This window comes from Littorina saxatilis, linkage group LG5 (genome assembly GCF_037325665.1).
Source record: "Littorina saxatilis isolate snail1 linkage group LG5, US_GU_Lsax_2.0, whole genome shotgun sequence".
NCBI classification, from domain to species: domain Eukaryota; kingdom Metazoa; phylum Mollusca; class Gastropoda; order Littorinimorpha; family Littorinidae; genus Littorina; species Littorina saxatilis.
Window position 1 is genome coordinate 5,378,615 of NC_090249.1, and position 22,878 is coordinate 5,401,492.

General features: G+C 43.4%; 1 protein-coding gene across 6 annotated transcripts; it reads right to left on the reverse strand.

Annotated features, from left to right (window-relative positions):
• Positions 1-394: 394 nt before the first annotated feature.
• On the reverse strand, positions 395-21,971 carry LOC138966153 (tyrosine-protein kinase ZAP-70-like). Of its 6 annotated transcripts, none has more exons than XR_011455628.1 (10): positions 21,775-21,971; positions 15,808-16,218; positions 14,870-15,104; positions 13,463-13,623; positions 12,903-13,041; positions 12,440-12,527; positions 8,352-8,443; positions 7,268-7,334; positions 4,438-4,700; positions 395-4,406 (listed from the first exon to the last, which is right to left on the reverse strand). XR_011455628.1 is itself a non-coding variant. In XM_070338278.1 (10 exons), the coding sequence occupies exons 2-10, from the start codon at positions 16,113-16,115 to the stop codon at positions 4,501-4,503; spliced, it is 1,290 nt and encodes a 429-aa protein (XP_070194379.1). In that variant the 5' UTR covers positions 16,116-16,218; positions 21,775-21,971; the 3' UTR covers positions 395-4,500. The 6 variants fall into 6 exon arrangements, 5 of the variants coding, with proteins under 5 accessions (XP_070194379.1, XP_070194378.1, XP_070194375.1 ...); XM_070338278.1 differs by adding an exon at positions 10,563-10,571 and having other exon boundaries at positions 395-4,700; positions 8,352-8,434; XM_070338277.1 differs by adding an exon at positions 11,931-11,939 and having other exon boundaries at positions 395-4,700; positions 8,352-8,434.
• Positions 21,972-22,878: the final 907 nt, after the last annotated feature.

The following is a 22,878-nucleotide window of genomic DNA, read 5'->3' on the forward strand; positions in this document are numbered from 1 at the left end:
GTTGTGTAGAAGGGGGTGGTTGGTGGTGGTTTCACAAATGAGAGAAAGAACTGCAGACAGGTAAAAATCAATCAAACAAACAGACAGACACAGATATATATATATATATATATGTCCCCTTTTCGAACACACACACACACACATTTACATACACACACACACACATACACTCACTAATAACCAATCAATTTACCATTTCGTACAGACTCACCAAAGACGTTACACACACAAGACCAACACACTCACAAACCCACATACATACCCATACACAAACACAAACACACACAAACTCACACATACACACTAATAACCAATCAGTTTACCATTCCGTACACACCAAAGATGTCGCACACACACCCACCCACACACACACACACACACACACACTTGGTGATGATTTTTTTAAAAACTTTATTTCATACATTTTGCAAAAAGGCAAGGATTTGGATCTTTGACGTATGACACATGCAAAGCAAAGTAGTGGAATAAAAACAGCACTGCAGCAAGTAAAGAAACTCCAGAGTAAAAAAGTAAATAATTATGTACATAAATCATTTGCTTCTGTTCAGGTGCAGCTGGAAGTAGTTTTGTTGCAGACACTGAAATGACCCCAAAGACAGTTTTAGAGATACAGTATTTCCTTTTTGTGTGAACAATCACTGAAAGAACCACAGATATGTCCAAGCTTTTATATGAGAAGAGAGCATATCCCTCCACTTAGAAACACACCAAAGCTCAACAGTCAGGCCTGTTTTCGGTGCTGGACGACATAGGTTTTGCTTAACCAGTTTGGAAACAGACCTATAGGTATCCGTTACAAAATTACTCTAACAGCAATGCATATATTGCAGCCACGGCATTGATCTTTCTCAAGTGTCCAAGCGGACAGATCTGTGGTGATTTACAAGATGGTTTTCATGAGGAAGGTACTTTTCAGATTAAAGAAATTTGGCGCTAAATGTGTTACCAGTCTTCGCAATATTCCTCTCTGAAACAAATCAGTACTTGCCATGAAAGGACACAGCCAAAAGTGTTCCTAAATGTCAGGTGGCCTTTCACAACAGGTATCTTTTGGTGAGGTTACTAGTCAAGGGACAACAGAACTTGTCCTTTCTTCAGATCGAGGTGCCCTCTTATTGAAGGGGGCCTCATGTGATAGGTACCACTGTACTGAGAAGTGTCATCTATCATAAAATGAGCGGCAATAAAAGTCTGCACCCACATGTCTATCACATCTTCATGATTACATGTACATGTAAAAAGAAATGATTAACAGCTGTAACTTCTCTTCGAAGATGCATATATCTAAGAAGCTGTTATCAGTTTAATTGCAATAAAACAGTAAATTGTAAATAAAAGCTATAGCGAATTGTGAATTAAAGCTATGGTAAATTGGAAGAAGGCAGCACATTGTTAATACATTTACGTCAAATAATAACGAATAAGTTGTATCTGTACAACATTACCAAGCACCTTGCATTGAACAAGTTTGTAAGAAGTAAAAAGTTCATCTGAAAAACTCATCAGAAATGTGTGGTTCTTTAACAAATCACATCAAGGCTGCCTCTGTCACCCATCAAGCACATGAAAGAAGAAGAAAATTTGGCTTAACCAGGAGAAAATCGCAATTGTTTTCATATTCATAAATGTACGTAAATTTCATGTACAAGTAAAATAAAATAAAACATTTTTTAAAACAAAATGGCAAACAGTGACAGGCGTTACAAGTTCAAACCATCAGAGATTATCCCTCATCTCATCTTCAAGTATCAGCAATCCTACTTGAGAATTACAATCAAAGTATAGCTATATGCCGGTGGAGCCATGACAGAACAGCTACATGACATAAAAATAGTGTTCTCTGGGAATGACGCCTTGGTTAAGTACATGCAGGTATATACAAAAGAGTTTGATTGCATCAAACCACCAACATTCACTTTCAAAAGAACTTTAAAAAAAATTGCTCTCGCCAAAGTGAAATATATAGAAAAAGACACCTTTGTGAGAATTTGGCAGTTATGGAATGTACACTTTCATTTGTGCAAGTCATTTCATTGCAGTTTTCATTTACAATTTTCCCAAACTATATATCATTTTTGTTGTTGTTGGAAACATTATACCAATATTAAAACATGAAGACAAACTTGCCTTTCTCAAAACACAAAAGAAAATTTATAAACAGGAAAAAATCCATCCATCATCTTTGGAGTGTTCATAATGTCAAACGTACATCTAAATGAAAATTAAATCTCTGCTTTTAAAGCTTATAAATACTTAAAGGCATTATGACCAGAGAAATAAAAATACCACATAGGCAATAACAGCAAAAGTAATTGACCACCCTTACTTCTGTAACTTATATGCACAAACACAATTACCATTGGAGCCAATTAAAGCGAAACAGGGGAGTATGAGCTAAAAATAGCCCAATTATAAATCGGCCAGAGGGAGCTCAAAGGTTGGCAAGAGAGTACCAGGAGACAAGGGGGCCCAGGTAGCTCAGGTGGTAGAGCACTGGACTTGTGATCGAGAGGTCGCTGGTTCGAATCCGGGCCGGGACGGACACGGGTCAACTTTATGTGCAGACCCAGAGACGGTATCCCCATCTCCCACCCCCGTGTCACCACAATGGCACGTTAAAGATCTTGGTCATTCTAAACACGCAAACACGCAAACCTAAACACGCAAACATCAAAAAGCCGTGAGGGCGTAAAACTCGAATCGTATAAACCAATTCATGTCCAATATAGGCAATTAAGACCTGACGGACAATAAGCCCCTTAAAATTTACCAGGAGACAACAGCAGTCATGAGACCCTGTCACAAACATCTCTCTACAATCCATGAGTAACCAGCAGCAACTGAATGTTTGAGCTATAAATAGCTCAGTATTCAAGGCCGGTCGGAAGATAACTCTGCTGAGAAGCTGCTGTGAAAGGGAGACTACTGCATCACACTGTCACATTTCTCGAGTTTGTACAAGGGGTTTGCCACGTGACACGCTAGCAAAACTGTCTGTGTGGTTTCATGTGAAAAAGAAAACCAAATGTGACTCTCCACCACGGAATGAGTCGCATGTCACCTTTTCATGATTTTCATATTTTTACATTTTCCTAAAGAGTTTTTTATTCTCTATCCAGTGGTAAAAAACCGTTTTAGAAAAGAGTGAACACTTTTCGAGTTATAAGCCTGTGACTATGGTGACCCTCACACTGTTACTAGACACCCCCCGGACTTATATCATGCCTAGCGCAGAACCGCGTGAGGTGACATGCGACTCATTTCGTGGTGGAGGGTCACAAATTCTCTCGTTGTGCCCAAACTCAGCTACCGTATTGAAATATATGTAGTCTTCCCAGTTGCCTTGCCTTACCCTTTATAACCGGTGCTCATAAAAAAAAAAGGTGTGTGCATGTTTAAGATTTCAAGATCACAGCATTTAAAAAAGCGGGAAGGGGTAGGAAGATGGGGGTGGGGGTGGGGGGGAGGGGGGTACCGTGGTGTTGCAGTGTATGCGGCAGCAGGTTTTCCAAGAAGAAAAGCAATTACAAGTTCCCCGGTAATTTCTTCAAAGAAAAACATTGCCTCAACAGCCTACACTAGCAACAAAAAGATAAACACGAGTGGAGAGGAATTTAGTGCATTGGCAGTTTTCGTTCTACTGCTATGATCTGTGCAATGTTGCAAGGGCTCAATAAAACATTATAACAAAATGCAATCACATTTTTCAGGCAGATTTCTTTGAGGGAAAACATCTCTTCAACAGCGGACACGGATATTATAAAACCTCAACACCAACAGTACTAAAGTACTGATTTTCTCAGATTTGTTGAGGTCTTAACAGATTTGTTCTTTCTAAGATCTGATTTTCTCAGATTTGTTGAGGTCTTAACAGATTTGTTCTTTCTAAGATCTGATTTTCTCAGATTTGTTGAGGTCTTAACAGATTTGTTCTTTCTAAGATCTGATTTTCTCAGATTTGTTGAGGTCTTAACAGATTTGTTCTTTCTAAGATCTGATTTTCTCAGATTTGTTGAGGTCTTAACAGATTTGTTCTTTCTAAGATCTGATTTTCTCAGATTTGTTGAGGTCTTAACAGATTTGTTCTTTGTAAGTGATCTGATTTTCTCAGATTTGTTGAGGTCTTAACAGATTTGTTCTTTCTAAGATCTGATTTTCTCAGATTTGTTGAGGTCTTAACAGATTTGTTCTTTCTAAGATCTGATTTTCTCAGATTTGTTGAGGTCTTAACAGATTTGTTCTTTCTAAGATCTGATTTTCTCAGATTTGTTGAGGTCTTAACAGATTTGTTCTTTGTAAGTGATCTGATTTTCTCAGATTTGTTGAGGTCTTAACAGATTTGTTCTTTCTAAGATCTGATTTTCTCAGATTTGTTGAGGTCTTAACAGATTTGTTCTTTCTAAGATCTGATTTTCTCAGATTTGTTGAGGGTTTTAACAGGGGGGTTCCCCTGCACCAATGGAGAGCCTCCCCGTGAAGCTAGGCAAACACGGCGACCAGTACCAGGGTTACCACCAACAGCAGAAAGACGAACAAGTAGAGGGGGAAGTATGTCCGCAGCTTGAGCTCAATGGCGACAGTGTGCGCCAGGTTGGAGGGGTTCAGCTTCTCCCTCTTGTGTAGCCACAGCGGGCAGTAACCGCACTCGCTCTCGTCTTCCTGCATGTCGATGCTTGCGTCTGGAGCAGATAAAGACAAGTATTTATAATCACAAACCAGGCAGATAAGGTTTCATGACAAAATCAGGTCTTAACAAGTCGCGTAAGGCGAAATTACAACATTTAGTAAAACTGACGATTTCAACTTGACGAGAATCAATGGCAGGTTTTTGAGTGTGTGAATCTGATGCACGGATATGTCTGTTCAAGTTCCAATTCATAAATAACCATGGTAACTGCTGCATCCGCATGACACCATTTTCAGACACGAAGACCCGGGCCAGCACCATTAAGGACGGAAAACTGCACTTGTAATGTTTCCTGTTGGAGCTATTGTTTTACATGCACAGTCATCAAAGAGACATCCTGCATTGCAAAATTATAATAGGCAGACATCTGCAGCATATCATTACCTCGCATTGTGCGGATTTGAAAATCCCTTCTCGGGAATGCACTACGGAACTTTCCCACCGAGGTCTGAGAGAATTTGGGGCTACGCTATAATGGTTGAGCGGCCATCCCGGGTTTGGAGTCCACTTTTAAGGCACCGCGCTGTTGTATCTCCTTAATGTACCTTTATTTTATAAAAGCTTTATGTCTCTACTTTCAAGTGAGACCAGTCGTAAAAGTGGCCTCGGGCAGGCCAACTTCTCACTCTATTCATTTTGTTTAGTTGATAATTGTGTCAACGTTTGAATTTTTCTTCTTCTTATCCTTCAGGCAGATATTTCAGGCAGGTATCGGCTTGGTTTTGATACCCGCGCAGTTAAAAGATGTTCGACATCCTCTCATTATTCATCCGAACATGCAGTTGCTGTTTATTTGGGGTGGACAATGCAGTTGTAACCTTTTGTTGAAGTGAATCAGGAGTTCCGGTTGCAAACAATGGAACTATATTGCTTCATCGCCTCTGTCATGTACCGCCCACTTAGTCACGGTTGTTGCTCCAATGCTTTCTTGTTCAGCCACGCGGGAATAGGAACGAGCAGTCTCTTATCATGTTCAAAGAGAACCGCCAGTCACTCGTCACAGGCTAGCAATTACAGTTAGCGGTCTTACCGCCTAGGGGCTTACGTGTCACTGAAGAGAAATGTGTTGCGGGGATGTTGTTGTCTTTGGGAAGATGAGGTGGGCGGAGGGAGGGGGTTGGGGAGTGACTGTCAAGTCTTCATGAGATCAGTCAGACAATAGAATTGCCATGGCTCATCATGTATTGGACTGGGTGGCCGAGTGGTAACGCACTTGCGCTCGGAAGCGAGAGGTTGCGTGTTCAGGCCTGGGTCAGGCCGCAATTCTCTCCCCCCTTTCCTAACCTAGGTGGTGGGTTCAAGTGCTAGTCTTTCGGATGAGACGAAAAACCGAGGTCCCTTCGTGCACACTACATTGGGGTGTGCACGTTAAAGATCCCACGATTGACAAAAGGGTCTTTCCTGGCAAAATTGTATAGGCATAGATAAAAATGTCCACCAAATACCCGTGTGACTTGGAATAAAGTGTAAAAAATTCCATCTCACACGGCATTAAGTCTCAGGGCTTAGAAACATGAATACACGCATGCAGGAAAAAACAAGAAGAGCAAACGCTCGATCGAGTCACTTTCGCAGTTCTGAATATTATATGAGGCATCAGATGGACAGGAAGAAATTGCTATTCACAACACAATACAGATGTAAATAATTTGATGTAAAGAATAATCCTATAAAGTTTGAATCAAATCCGATGAATAGTTTCAGAGATATGATATTTCAATTTTTTTCCTTCAAGACATACCTGTGACCTTGAAAAAGGTCAAAGGTCACCAAAGCAGACGTCAAAGTGTAGAGGTCACTGGGAGTCACGTTCACATAAAATTTGAGCCCGGTCACTTTTATAGTTTCCGAGAAAAGCCCAACGTTAAGTTGTGTGTTGCCGAACAGAAAAGGCTAGTTATCTCCCTTGTTTTTCTGATAACGTTCGTAAAAGGCTACAGATGTAAATACTTTGATGTAAAGAATAATCCTACAAAGTTTCAATCACATCCGATGAACTTTGTCAAAGATATAAAATGTCTAATTTTTCCTTTGACGCTGACCTGTGACCTTGAAAAAGGTCAAAGGTCAACGAAACCATCGTTAAAGTGTAGAGGTCATTGGAGGTCACGACTAAACAAAATATGAGCCGGATCGCTTTGATAGTTTCCGAGAAAAGTCCAACGTTAAGGTGGTGTCTACGGACGGCCGGCCGGACGGCCGGCCGGACGGCCGGCCGGACGGCCGGCCGGCCGGCCGGACAGACTAACACTGACCGATTACATAGAGTCACTTTTTCTCAAGTGACTCAAAAAATGGGTAGCGCCGTATACTGTATGGCAGCTCGCTTTCCCCAGGGAGAAAGCAGCCCGAATTTCTGTGAGGTTACCCTCATGGACTATATAAAATCTTATCCTTATCCTATCCTATTCACCTGCACAAATAAGGTAAGGTGGATACTATTGTTCTGCCCTGTAATGTGAAGTGGGTTTCTGGCAGGTTTAGTCTTATTGGTCCAGTTTTAATACCCCCACCCCCCTCCCCAACACACACCCCTCCCCAAAGATTGCTGCATGTTACCTGAGTAAGTCTTTTCGAAGACACAGTCATTATAATCGGGAGGTCCAGGCTCTCCTTTGGTATCCATCTGCAGACACAACAACAGCGATCTCAATCAGCACACATTCAAGTAAACGTAACCAACTTTCTTTCTTTCTTTATTTGGTGTTTAACGTCGTTTTCAACCACGAAGGTTATATCACGACGGGGAAAGGGGGGAGATGGGATAGAGCCACTTGTCAATTGTTTCTTGTTCACAAAAGCACTAATCAAAAATTTGCTCCAGGGGTTTGCAACGTAGTACAATGTATGACCTTACTGGGAGAATGCAAGTTTCCAGCACAAAGGATTTAACATTTCTTACATACTGCTTGACTAAAATCTATACAAAAATGGACTATATTCTACACAAGAAACACTTAACAAGGGTAAAAGGAGAAACAGAATCCGTTTGTCGCCTCTTACGACATGCTGGGGAGCATCGGGTAAATTCTTCCCCCTAACCCTCGGGGGAAAGACACAGCAACAGCGATCTCAATCAACACACATTCAAGTAAACGTAACCAAGTGTACCAAACAATCAAATTACACTCAAAAGCCATGCAGTCAAATAAGAGTGAATTTGGGCCAGAGTAACAGCCCTTCAAAAATCTGTAATGTTGTGAGCGCATTATAGACGCATCACCTTGCCATGTCGCACATCTGCTATGTGAATACAAGGGTTCCCAAGGGCATACCAGGAGACAACAGGAGTCAGACATTATCACTCTAAAAACCCACAGATGTCTCACCAGCAGCCCCTAGACGTTTGAGCTATACATAGCTCAGTGCTCAAGGCTTGCAGACAACTCTGCAGATCAGCTGCAGTGACAAGGGGGACTACTGCGTCACCGTGTCAAAAAAAACCCCAGTAATTAAACCGAAAAAACCGTTTGGCATCAGCAATCAACAACACACTTACACTTCTACCAAATCTCTTAACAAATAACTGTATGCCTGACGAAATAAAGTGTATGTGTTTTTTAAGAAGACAGTCACTTTCCTGGGAAAATCATGGATCCGCAGACAGTTCTCTAGCTTAACTAAAATGTGTCAAATGACTCACATAGTCTGACTCCTTGGTGGCATCGTCAGGAAGGGCAGGTGGCACACAGTGCACAACACGGGTCTTTTCATCACCGGTGTCACCTGTAGGCTCTGAAATGAGATCATCGCTACAGTCAATCTACATGCACAACACTGGTCTTTTCATCACCGGTGTCACCTGTAGGCTCTGAAATGAGATCATCGCTACAGTCAATCTACATGCACAACACTGGTCTTTTCATCACCGGTGTCACCTGTAGGCTCTGAAATGATATCATCGCTACAGTCAATCTACATGCAAAACACTGGTCTTTTCATCACTGGTGTCACCTGTAGGCTCTGAAATGATATCATCGCTACAGTCAATCTACATGCAAAACACTGGTCTTTTCATCACCGGTGTCACCTGTAGGCTCTGAAATGATATCATCGCTACAGTCAATCTACATGCAAAACACTGGTCTTTTCATCACCGGTGTCACCTGTAGGCTCTGAAATGAGATCATCGCTACAGTCAATCTACATGCACAACACTGGTCTTTTCATCACCGGTGTCACCTGTAGGCTCTGAAATGATATCATCGCTACAGTCAATCTACATGCAAAACACTGGTCTTTTCATCACCGGTGTCACCTGTAGGCTCTGAAATGATATCATCGCTACAGTCAATCTACATGCAAAACACTGGTCTTTTCATCACCGATGTCACCCGTAGGCTCTGAAATGATATCATCGCTACAGTCAATCTACATGCAAAACACTGGTCTTTTCATCACCGGTGTCACCTGTAGGCTCTGAAATGAGATCATCGCTACAGTCCATCTACATGCACAACACTGGTCTTTTCATCACTGGTGTCACCTGTAGGCTCTGAAATGAGATCATCGCTACAGTCAATCTACATGCACAACACTGGTCTTTTCATCACCGGTGTCACCTGTAGGCTCTGAAATGATATCATCGCTACAGTCAATCTACATGCACAACACTGGTCTTTTCATCACCGGTGTCACCTGTAGGCTCTGAAATGAGATCATCGCTACAGTCAATCTACATGCACAACACTGGTCTTTTCATCACCGGTGTCACCCGTAGGCTCTGAAATGATATCATCGCTACAGTCAATCTACATGCACAACACTGGTCTGTTCATCACCGGTGTCACCTGTAGGCTCTGAAATGAGATCATCGCTACAGTCAATCTACATGCACAACACTGGTCTGTTCATCACCGGTGTCACCTGTAGGCTCTGAAATGAGATCATCGCTACAGTCAATCTACATGCAAAACACTGGTCTTTTCATCACCGGTGTCACCTGTAGGCTCTGAAATGAGATCATCGCTACAGTCAATCTACATGCAAAACACTGGTCTTTTCATCACCGATGTCACCCGTAGGCTCTGAAATGATATCATCGCTACAGTCAATCTACATGCACAACACTGGTCTTTTCATCACCGGTGTCACCCGTAGGCTCTGAAATGATATCATCGCTACAGTCAATCTACATGCAAAACACTGGTCTTTTCATCACCGGTGTCACCCGTAGGCTCTGAAATGAGATCATCGCTACAGTCAATCTACATGCAAAACACTGGTCTTTTCATCACCGGTGTCACCCGTAGGCTCTGAAATGAGATCATCGCTACAGTCAATCTACATGCACAACACTGGTCTTTTCATCACCGGTGTCACCCGTAGGCTCTGAAATGAGATCATCGCTACAGTCAATCTACATGCAAAACACTGGTCTTTTCATCACCGGTGTCACCTGTAGGCTCTGAAATGAGATCATCGCTACAGTCAATCTACATGCAAAACACTGGTCTTTTCATCACCGGTGTCACCTGTAGGCTCTGAAATGAGATCATCGCTACAGTCAATCTACATGCAAAACACTGGTCTTTTCATCACCGGTGTCACCTGTAGGCTCTGAAATGAGATCATCGCTACAGTCAATCTACATGCAAAACACTGGTCTTTTCATCACCGGTGTCACCTGTAGGCTCTGAAATGAGATCATCGCTACAGTCAATCTACATGCAAAACACTGGTCTTTTCATCACCGGTGTCACCTGTAGGCTCTGAAATGATATCATCGCTACAGTCAATCTACATGCAAAACACTGGTCTTTTCATCACCGGTGTCACCTGTAGGCTCTGAAATGAGATCATCGCTACAGTCAATCTACATGCACAACACTGGTCTTTTCATCACCGGTGTCACCCGTAGGCTCTGAAATGAGATCATCGCTACAGTCAATCTACATGCAAAACACTGGTCTTTTCATCACCGATGTCACCCGTAGGCTCTGAAATGATATCATCGCTACAGTCAATCTACATGCAAAACACTGGTCTTTTCATCACCGGTGTCACCTGTAGGCTCTGAAATGATATCATCGCTACAGTCAATCTACATGCAAAACACTGGTCTTTTCATCACCGGTGTCACCTGTAGGCTCTGAAATGAGATCATCGCTACAGTCAATCTACATGCAAAACACTGGTCTTTTCATCACCGGTGTCACTCGTAGGCTCTGAAATGAGATCATCGCTACAGTCAATCTACATGCACAACACTGGTCTTTTCATCACCGGTGTCACCTGTAGGCTCTGAAATGATATCATCGCTACAGTCAATCTACATGCAAAACACTGGTCTTTTCATCACCGATGTCACCCGTAGGCTCTGAAATGATATCATCGCTACAGTCAATCTACATGCACAACACTGGTCTTTTCATCACCGGTGTCACCTGTAGGCTCTGAAATGAGATCATCGCTACGGTCAATCTACATGCAAAACACTGGTCTGTTCATCACCGGTGTCACCTGTAGGCTCTGAAATGAGATCATCGCTACAGTCAATCTACATGCAAAACACTGGTCTTTTCATCACCGGTGTCACCTGTAGGCTCTGAAATGAGATCATCGCTACAGTCAATCTACATGCAAAACACTGGTCTTTTCATCACCGGTGTCACCTGTAGGCTCTGAAATGAGATCATCGCTACAGTCAATCTACGTGCACAACACGGGTCTTTTCATCACCGGTGTCACCTGTAGGCTCTGAAATGAGATCATCGCTACAGTCCATCTACATGCACAACACTGGTCTTTTCATCACTGGTGTCACCTGTAGGCTCTGAAATGAGATCATCGCTACAGTCAATCTACATGCACAACACTGGTCTTTTCATCACCGGTGTCACCTGTAGACTCTGAAATGATATCATCGCTACAGTCAATCTACATGCACAACACTGGTCTTTTCATCACCGGTGTCACCTGTAGGCTCTGAAATGATATCATCGCTACAGTCAATCTACATGCACAACACTGGTCTTTTCATCACCAGTGTCACCTGTAGGCTCTGAAATGATATCATCGCTACAGTCAATCTACATGCACAACACTGGTCTTTTCATCACCGGTGTCACCTGTAGGCTCTGAAATGATATCATCGCTACAGTCAATCTACATGCACAACACTGGTCTTTTCATCACCGATGTCACCCGTAGGCTCTGAAATGATATCATCGCTACAGTCAATCTACATGCACAACACTGGTCTTTTCATCACCGGTGTCACCCGTAGGCTCTGAAATGATATCATCGCTACAGTCAATCTACATGCACAACACGGCAAAACACGGGTGTCACCTGTAGGCTCTGAAATCAGATGATCACTTAAAGTCATGCCCCATCACAAGGCATTGCATCGTCACACTATAAAGACTGGCGTCTACAACACTTTTAGGAACAATACTTTCGAATGTCTGCCAAGATGGGGAAGGATTCAGGGTGCTTAGCCTTGAGGAGGGGGGACGTGGGGGTGGTAGGAGAGGGGGGGGGGGAGTGTCCAGCTCAGTGACCAGGGGACACTGTTGACTTGGGAAAACTCGATTTTGCACATGCGCATGTGCTTAAGAAAAAAGAGGAAAAAAAGAATCCTTTTTTTTGTTGATAGTTCCAGACCTATTTTGAGTCTTTTTTTCGGAAACAAACTGGGTTTTTTACCTTATCTAATTGTGGGAATTCAAGATTCATAAACCCATGATAATGTAATTTTAAGAGGAGACAAGGTATAAAGAAGCTTACTCTCGTGGTCGTAGATGGCAGGTCTGTTACAAGCCACCTTCAGCTTGCAGGCCAGGCCGTCAGACTTGTTGTGGTAGTTCTCCACCAGCTGTAACACACAGTGTCAAGAATGTTACGCCTCAAACAAAAATCAAACAGGTCTCAGCTACTTGCAACTTCTAAAGTTGATACTGTCTCTGTCTTACACACACACACACACACACACACACACACACACACACACACACACACACACACACACACACACACACACACACACAACAAAAAGGCCAGGGTCAACCTGTTTCAGACACTCTATCATCTATGCTTTAAGTCTGTCATTCAAATGTTAAATAATACAAAGTCATGGCTCACCATAGGGAAGTATAATGAAAAGCACTTGTAAGCAAGCACCTAGGAATAAGTTGTTTATGTTTTATTTGTTCCTTCCGTGCTAATGCTTTAAATAGCTACAAGTACTCACCAATATCAGACAATCAAACTTGGTTCCATCTTCTACTGCGTAGAGTGAGTTTTTCTTCTGTGTGATCAAGTAATGGCGTGGAGTGCCCCCACAGCACAGGGTGATAGCAAACGTGTTCTTCTCGTTGCGCGAACGAAGGCTGCACACACAGAGGCACTCTCACCTTGAGTTATTTGTTATTTTCATTGTTCTTATTTAATTTATGGAAGAAAAGCACACCTAACAAACAGCTGAACAAGAAAATACATGTCAGAGATCCTGTAAATTAGTAACGTCTGGTAAGCTACTGTTTTTGAAATTTGAAAATACCAGAAATAAAATCAACTGGTCAATACTGATCTAGTTTGACTGACTTTTTTTGTCAAAAATATAAATAATAACTTTTTATTTATTTTTTGTTTGATTAGTTGTTAAGATAGAGTGACCAATCTATGTGGTGTATTAAATTTGTAAAAAAATGTAAAAAGGAAACAAGTAAATTTTTACATGACAGCACGTACCTTGCGATACAAAAGATATGTAAGCCAAAAAGTGACACGAGGCTAGCACAAGCTACTCACAGGAACAAGCCATCTTCAAGCCCAGCTTTCTCCATACGCAACTCTGCAACCTGGCGCGTGATGTTACCGTGAAACCACGGCATGTAGACGTGTAGAATCGGTGTCAGTCGTTTCAGCAACGCATCTCTCGTAGGGCTCAGGGTTTTGTCCAGCTGTATGTTCTGTGGAAGCCAAACTAAGGATTTAAATCCTCATCGACGGGCGCTGTGGCGTGGTGGTAAGACGTCGGCCTCTTAATCGGAAGGTCGAGGGTTCGAATCCCGGCCGCGGCCGCCTGGTGGGTTAAGTGTGGAGATTTTTCCGATCTCCCAGGTCAACTTATGTGCAGACCTGCTAGTGGCTTATCCCCCTTCGTGTGTACACGCAAGCACAAGACCAAGTGCGCACGGAAAAGATCCTGTAATCCATGTCAGAGTTCGGTGGGTTATAGAAACACGAAAATACCCAGCATGCTTCCTCCGAAAGCGGCGTATGGCTGCCTAAATGGCGGGGTAAAAACGGTCATACACGTAAATTTCCACTCGTGCAAAAAACACGAGTGTACGTGGGAGTTTCAGCCCACAAACGAAGAAGAAGAAGAAATCCTCATCATACAACGGTCATTTTGCTTTGTCCCTTTTGGAAGCGACAACAGTCACTGTAAGCTATCGTTTTTAAGAAAGTCTGGGTCAGATGCAAAACCTGGAGCTGGTTGTAGTACATGACATGATTTCAGTTTTCCATGCGCACTTGGTCTTGTGCTAGCGTGTACAGTGACATGAAGGGGGATACAGCACAAGCAGGTAAACAAAATCGCCACCCGTATATCCTACCAGGCACATCCGGGATTCGAACCCCGAACCTTCAAAACAGAAGACCAGCGTTTTATGCACTCGGCTATTGCACCTATCTAGGGCTGCATATAAGCCTGTTGACCTTGGAGATTGTAACAAAAACTCTCCACCCTCATCCCACAAAGCTCACCCGGGATTCGCACCCCAAACCTTCAACACAGAAGGCAGGCGGCGTCTTAACCACTAAGCCCGGGCGGGGATGTTGCTCAGTCGGTAGCGCGCTGGATTTGTATCCAGTTGGCTGCTGTCAGCGTGAGTTCGTCCTCACGTTCGGCGAGAGATTTATTTCTCAGAGTCAACTTTGTGTGCAGACTTTCCTCGGTGTCCGAACACCCCCGTGTGTACACGCAAGCACACGACCAAGTGCGCACGAAAAAGATCCTGTAATCCATGTCAGAGTTTGGTGGGTTATAGAAACACAAAAATATTCAGCATGCTTCCTCCGAAAGCGGCGTATGGCTGCCTAAATGGCGGGGTAAAAACGGTCATACACGTAAAAGCCGTGGGAGTTTCAGCCCATGAACGAACAAACAACCACTCGGCTATTGCGCCTGTCAAAACCACATCAACTCACCAGCTTCTTTGCCTCCAGTTGCAGGACTTCTTCCAGCTGGTCGTACGCCACCCCACGGAAGGCCACAGGCATCTCGTTCTCGTTGCGCTCGCAGGGCGTTGTCAGCGGGGTCACCAGGCCGTCAGCAGTGAACCAGTAGTAGTATAGGAGCTCCACAGGTCCATTGAATGCAATGGATCCCTCTGGAATTCTGTAGCGCCTATTTGCCAGCTTCTGGATCAGGTAGTGGACCACCCTGCACAGCGCGTTAGTGAAATGAACAGTCTGTTACTAAATGGATAGTGCACATGTTCAAAGGGGGACACAAGTTGAGACATACATTCCGACAAAGAAAACTGAGACCGTGGCATTATTTAAATGCAATAAACATCAACAACTACAACAACAACAACACACACACACACGGACACAGTAACTGGCAATATCACACTGACCAACACACACACACACACACACACACATACACACACTCTGACATGCACAGCGTCATACCCATGCAAAACTGAACTCATCGTGCAATGATTCATACACTTGAAACTCTCTCTCTCTCTCTCTCTCTCTCTCTCTCTCTCTCTCTCTCTCACTCTCTCTCTCTCTCCGCTGTGACAAACACTGACACCCACCCACACATACACACACACATAAAGCTAAGCCTGATTAGGCAATATCACATGTATACAAAGTGAATCTCTCTCTCTCTCTCTCTCTCTCTCTCTCTCTCTCTCTCTCTGTCTCTCTCTCTCTCTGTCTCTCTCTCTCTCTCTAACCCTAACCCATAACTATGCTTATTCTTGTCACCCTCAAAAAATAAAGATTTGTCATTCTTTTCTTTCTCTCTCTCACTCACTCACTCACTCACTCATTCACTCACACACACACACACACACACACACACACACACACACACTCCCCTCCCCCTCCAATCCATCCTTTCTTACTCGTTATTGTGAATGACGCTGATGGCATAGTTGCCCGGCGCCGAGTCCTCATTAGGGCTCATACTCTCTCTCAGCAGAAACAAGCCCTCAGTGCGGCCCCTATCCTGCAAGTACATCTCCGCCTCCCTGCGCGTGATGCGGCCCCAAAAATACCCCAACGACGACGGTAACACTGGGGAAGCTGCATTGCAGCTGCTGATGTTGGCGTTGTCGTTGCTGTTGTCGTTGACGTTGCTTTGGTCAGGGCCAGTAAGGTTGTCCACTGAAGCGTAAAGTACGTCTTGTTGTGAAGGCTGAGGTTCTGTCATGGTGATTGCAATGTCTTGTCCCTCAGTGCCGCGACAGTGTGTCAGCGTTACCAGGCTGTCTTCATTCCAACCACTTTCTGGGAATGCTGCCTTTTAGTGGGAACTGAGGACAGACGCCACAGGATGTTCAACTTGTGACATGCAAACACAATCTGATGTGGTCTCAGTAAACACGGACGCAGAGAAATCACTGAGACTGAGTCAGCCCTCAGTACGTGTATACACAACACACATGGACACACACACACTGAAGTGGAAACACGCACATGCACACACACAAGCGGACACACGCACATTCACACACACACACACACATACATACACGCACGCACGTGCGCACACACACCCGCCCACACACACACACTGACAAACCGACTTGACTTGACACACGTACATGGCACACACTCACACACGCACGGCATGCACGCACGCATGCACGCACACACACACACACACGCACGCACACACACACACACACACACACACACACTCACCATACACACAACTGAGGAACAAAATCAGTTGCATGAGTGGCCCGGAATCAGTTACGGAATCACAACTTGTATCTAAATGCAGACCTGCCGCACCTCAGTACAAGTGACTCTTGAGTCAAAATTGAGTTACAATAAATACCAGGACAACGTTTAACTGATTCCAGCGCACTACTCGCGGTGACCAGAGGCAACGGACTTGAATGCACGCTAATAAAAGAGGCTCTTAGAGTAGGCTACACATGCCGTGTGTTGAAGCGCAGTACACTGTATACATCTCAAGATGTTACCCACTGAGGAGAACATGACACGGATATCCAAATAACCGTTTTGCAAACAAACCAGCAGAGTTCCAACAACAAAATGTGTACAAAGAAACAAAGAAAAAAAAGAATCACAACACCAGAAGCAGGAAATGTGTGTGATCTCGAACACTGCAAACTTGCCAGGCTGAGACCAAGTTGTGTTGATCGGAAAAAATAAGCCATTTTTATTTTCGTACTACATGCAATATACATAGTAGTTTCATTGTTCTAAGCCAGACTGACTTCCATACGAAACCTGACCCTTAAAATCAGTCAGCCCCACGAAAGATGTCTAATATATACAATTATAACCTCAGAGCGATTCCCTGAGTACAGTAGGAAAACGGGCCACTTATCATCGAATTAACAGGTAAGAACATCAAAGAAATAAACTCACACTCACACAAAGAGTTGCAAACAGCCGCACACAAAAATATAGCTTCCTGGTAAATTGTCCACTGTAAATATGAATTTCAAGCCAAGCGACGGCATAGCGTGTCCCCAAAGTAACACATTATGGTGTGAAGTAACCCCGTGAGAACGCTCAATGTAGCAACACTGAGTGAGTAGGAAGTGTATTGTGCTGCAAGCCGGAGTTTCCGTTTGGTTTGTACAGTTGAATGTGTATGTACACCATATCCTACAGTTGAATGTCAGTTGAATGTGTAGGCCATTGATGTGTAGCCGTAGGCCATATCCTGTGAGGAAACTGAGGTTTCACAAGCAGGACATGTATTTGGCGCGGTGACAAACTAATCCAGACACTCGGATGTTTGAACAGGACAAGCATGCTTCAGATCTTACGATCTTGAGAGCAATGTACAGGGTCTTTTTTATTCTCAAAATAAGTTGAATGTTTCTCTCTATTTTATCGTGACTGACTATTTTTTTTCTTTCTTCATCATATTTTTATTCAGGCAAGTTTCTGTACAGTGAACAAGGTGTGGCAAAGAAAGCCGACGTAAATGTGGTACAAGAGTCAACAAGATTTCAAACAACAAAGTAATATATGTAGAAATGGCAGATAACATAATCGTTAAGCGCCCGGAAGAGTTGTTTTTAGTTGTTAAATATTAACCTAAAGTTCAATGTTTTCTTTCCACAATGTACATTTTATCTTTACATTTCAGGCTACAAGTACAGGATTTTTACAGTGTGGGACAATGTGATTATATCAGCTCAACTGAAAAACAAGGGATCGATGGACAAGTGATGATAATGCTGTATTTTGTTGTTTTTCAATATTTATTATTATTAGTGAGGATTTCTACGCACATACCCTCCCAGAGGGGAGGCTCATGGCGTTTACAATATGCCGTGTGAGATGGAATTTTTTACACAATATATCACGCATTCACATCGGCCAGTAAATCTCAAGCGTGTTAGGCGAGTATATACTTTTCACGGCCTATTATTCCAAGTCACACGGGTATTTGGTGGACATTTTTTTTTATATGTCTATACAATTTTGCCAGGAAAGACCCTTTTGTCAATCGTGGGATCTTTAACGTGCACACCCCAATGTAGTGTACACGGGACCTCGGTTTTTCGTCTCATCCATCATTAATAATAACATTTCTATGCTGTTTGTAAACATTGCACAGAATAACTTTGCACTCCCAAGTGGCAAGTACAGGAGTTTAATATTATGCAAGCAAGAATGAACAAAGAATTATGGACATCTTTGACAACAAATACTTTTTTTTTCAGCCTACAAGACTGACATACGCGGTCCATTTCTTCACAAAATATTGACTGACTATAATTAGTATTAAGTAGATGTGCAACGCCAAGGCACTGCATACCCCAGCGAAAGACAAACCTCTCTCTCTCTCTCTCTCAAACACACACACACACACGAACTGAACACACACACACACACCGGCACACACCCCAAGTTACACACGTACACACACACACACTCACTCACACGCACTCACTCACTCTCTCACACACACTTCATACACACAAAACACACCCCCAGACGCACATATAGACAGACGGACATACACACCTTTACAAACAAACACACATACACACACACATACACTCACGCACACGCACAAACACACACCCACCCACCCACTCTCTCTCTCTCTCTCTCTCTTTCTCTCTTATACAAACAGACACACACCCACACACACACACACACACATGTAGCCTACATACGCACGCATGTACGCACGCCGCGGCACATACCCACAGACACACACACACACACACACACACACACACACATTGACTCACACAAATCTCATACACACAAAACACACACTCATACGCACATACACGGTTGGCCTAGTGGTAAGGCGTCCGCCCCGTGATCGGGAGGTCGTGGGTTAGAACCCAGGCTGGGTCATACCTAAGACTTTAAAATTGGCAATCTAGTGGCTGCTCCGCCTGGCGTCTGGCATTATGGGGTTAGTGCATGCTAGGACTGGTTGGTCCGGTGTCAATAATGTGACTGAGTGAGACATGAAGCCTGTGCTGCGACTTCTGCCTTGTGTGTGGCACACGTTATATCTCAAAGCAGCACCGCCCTGATAATTATGGCCCTTCGTGGTCGGCTGGGCGTTAAGCAAACAAACAAATACGCACATAGACAGACGGACACACCGTGGGCACACCTTTACAAACAAACACATATACACACTCATACGCACACAAACATACACACAAACTCATGCGCACACACACATTCACACACACACACACTCACTCTTTCTCCCTCTCTCTCAGTCTTTCTTACACACACACACACACACACACACACACACACACACACACACACACACACACACACACACACACACACGAGTACAGACTCATGCACGCGCACACACACACACACACGTACACACACACACACACACACACACACACGCACACACACACACACACACACTAACACTAACACTAACACATGTGCACAAAATGAACACACACACACACGCACACACACACACACACACACACACACACACACACACACACACACACACACACACACCGCGCGAGAGAAAAAGACTACAGGGAGGCATGGCGTCATGATGCATTAATTGACGTCAAAGACTTTTGACCGTGACGTAATCTTCTTACGCGAGCTTTATCCATAGTCTTGGATAACCACACACAAATAGACTTGGAAACTACAGAATTTCTACCCATCCAAAGCGGCCTTGGGTGGCGTTTGCTCAAACAAGAAGGGCAAAGCCCATACGACTCACATGCTTGACCTCGACCTTTAGGGTAACTAAACCTAGGAATGACATCATACACTAAGAACTGCTTTACACATTTTTCCTACCAAAATACATGTGACCTTGACCCAAGGTCAAGGTCATCCAAGGTCATGCAACACAAAGCTGTTAATTCAAGACATAGGAAGTACAATGGTGCTTATTGGCTCTTTCTACCATGAGATATGGTCACTTTTAGTGGTTCCCTACCTTATTTTGGTCACATTTCATAAGGGTCAAAGTGACCTTGACCTTGATCATATGTGACCAAATGTGTCTCATGATGAAAGCATAACATGTGCCCCACATAATTTTTAAGTTTGAAACAGTTATCTTCCATAGTTCAGGGTCAAGGTCACTTCAAAATATGTATACAATCCAACTTTGAAGAGCTCCTGTGACCTTGACCTTGAAGCAAGGTAAACCAAACTGGTATCAAAAGATGGGGCTTACTTTGCCCTATATATCATATGTAGGTGAGGTATTCAATCTCAAAAACTTCAGAGAAAATGTGAAAAATGTGAAAAATAGCTGTTTTTTAGACAACATTTATGGCCCCTGCGACCTTGACTTTGAAGCAAGGTCAAGATGCTATGTATGTTTTTTGGGGCCTTGTCATCATACACCATCTTGCCAAATTTGGTACTGATAGACTGAATAGTGTCCAAGAAATATCCAACGTTAAAGTTTTCCGGACGGAAATATTAACAAGTTGCATCGAACATGCAGCTGTACATGTCTGGAGGGGAGGTGTAGGCATTTATGCTAACTGACACACAGACATGTACAGACATGTACAGCTGCATGTTCGATGCAACTTGTTAATATTTCCTTTCGCTCGATGTCTCAAAGTGTGTGCTTGTTCCTGCAATGCTTCAAAAACAAAGTGACAAAAATAGAGACAGCTAAACGAGGGTTTTCTGTATTCACACATATATATACAAAACAACACACACACACACAAACACCGCAGTCACATCAAGTTCTTGAAAAATCCGGCTTATTGCAACATTTATGATAAATCGTTTTGTCAAAAATCACTGAGCAACGTGATCTGTCAACGATCAGATCTGAGTCCGTATGCGCTGGAATGACGAAGTTAACTTGGTGTGTTGTGCGGACAGCCCTGCTGACACCAGTCCGGGCAAGCACTAAGGTATTATTCTTATAACAACCAGAGATACTTTAACAGACAGACAGGCAGTAAGGCAGGCAGGCAGGAAGACAGAAAGACAGACAGACAGACGGACAGACAGACAGAGTGAAACCGATACACAACCCGCTTGTATCCTATCCGTACTGTCACGCACGACGCTAGTCCTGACGTGGATGTTATACAGAAGAGGAAAGAATTTGTCTTGTGTGTTTGTGTGTGCGTGTGTGTGTGTGTGTGTGTGTGAGAGAGAGAGAGAGAGAGAGAGAGAGAGAGAGAGAGAGAGAGAGAGAGAGAGAGAGAGAGAGAGATTCGCGGCAGTGGTTAAACAAGTATAAACATAGTGTAGCACATCAACCTGAAACCAGACTGAGACACGCACAACTGTATATATATATATATATATATATGTATGTCTGCTGAAACCAAAACAATCATCTTAGATTTGTTTTAAAGTAAATTATACTATACCTGTTTTTGACAGCACTGAATAGATGATTTTACTGACGACAATGAAGGTGGTGTGTGGGCAAACGCTTCAGACTCGTAACTTTGGACTCGCAACGCTACAATTCAAGATTACCCAGGTCCCAAACAATGACAGGGAAGTTTTAGAACTCCCAGCAGATACAAAGTACATTTTTAACTTTTGAGCAGGAAGTAATTGCGTCGAGGTCCCAAACAACGCTGAATATCACAGAGTCGCTTATAACACTCTCATCATAGGTAATCTCCCTTGGATACTTTCGTTTTGTGTGTGTGTGTGTGTGAACACACATGTATGTGTATGTGTGTGTGTGTGTGTGTGTGTGTGTGTGTGTGTGTGTGTGTGTTTGTGCAGAAACAGCTGCCACTTTTTGATCTTGAACAGGCAAGATGAGTTTGCTTGAATCCATTTTCATTCCTTCATTTGCTGCTCAGTGAAAATGTTGAATGTTGAATGTCTCTGCTATTAGGCTGCCTTGAAAGACATGTAATCACAACAAAAGAATATCACACGCCTGATTAGTATACTGTTCAAAAAAAGAAACGCATAGCTTGTAATATTTGGTTAATTTAGTTATATGGCTACAAGGATATCCACCAAACTGCAGAAAATGTTTATCTGGTCGTCGACCTTTCGTCCATTGCCACAAGTGAGCTCTGCACGTGACGCATGCGTTATCAGTGGCTACAATGTCAAAATTGCTCATTTGGCATGACCACTCGTCATGCTTCAGTGTAATCTCGTGAAACTTGGGGAATATTGAGCTCTCACCATGTCTTCCAAAACCCATAAAAGCGGATTGTTCGCCACAAAGAAATCAGACGACAATTCAGCGACGAAAGATGGCCCGATTGAGCAGAGAAGACCGCCAAATTGCATTGGGTCGTTTACAAGCAGGCCAAAGTCAAAGTGCAATCGCCAGGCACTTCCACGTGTCCCAGAGCACCAACAGTAGACTGTGGGTCAGGTTTCAAGCCACTGGCTCCGTTGCTGACTTGCCACGAGCGGGAAGACCAAGGGCGACAACTGCTGCTCACGACCGCTTCATACGGCTCCGCCACTTCCGGAATCGTTTCCTGTCGGCCTCA

Coding starts and splice junctions, on each gene's coding strand:
- LOC138966153 (XM_070338274.1), bottom strand. CDS start 16,115: ATGACAGAACCTCAGCCTTCACAACAAGACGTACTTTACGCTTCAGTG. Junction 15,105..15,807: donor AGCGTCATTCACAATAACGA/GTAAGAAAGGAT, acceptor CGCGCTGTGCAG/GGTGGTCCACTACCTGATCC. Junction 13,042..13,462: donor CTTGAAGATGGCTTGTTCCT/GTGAGTAGCTTG, acceptor CTGTGTGTGCAG/CCTTCGTTCGCGCAACGAGA.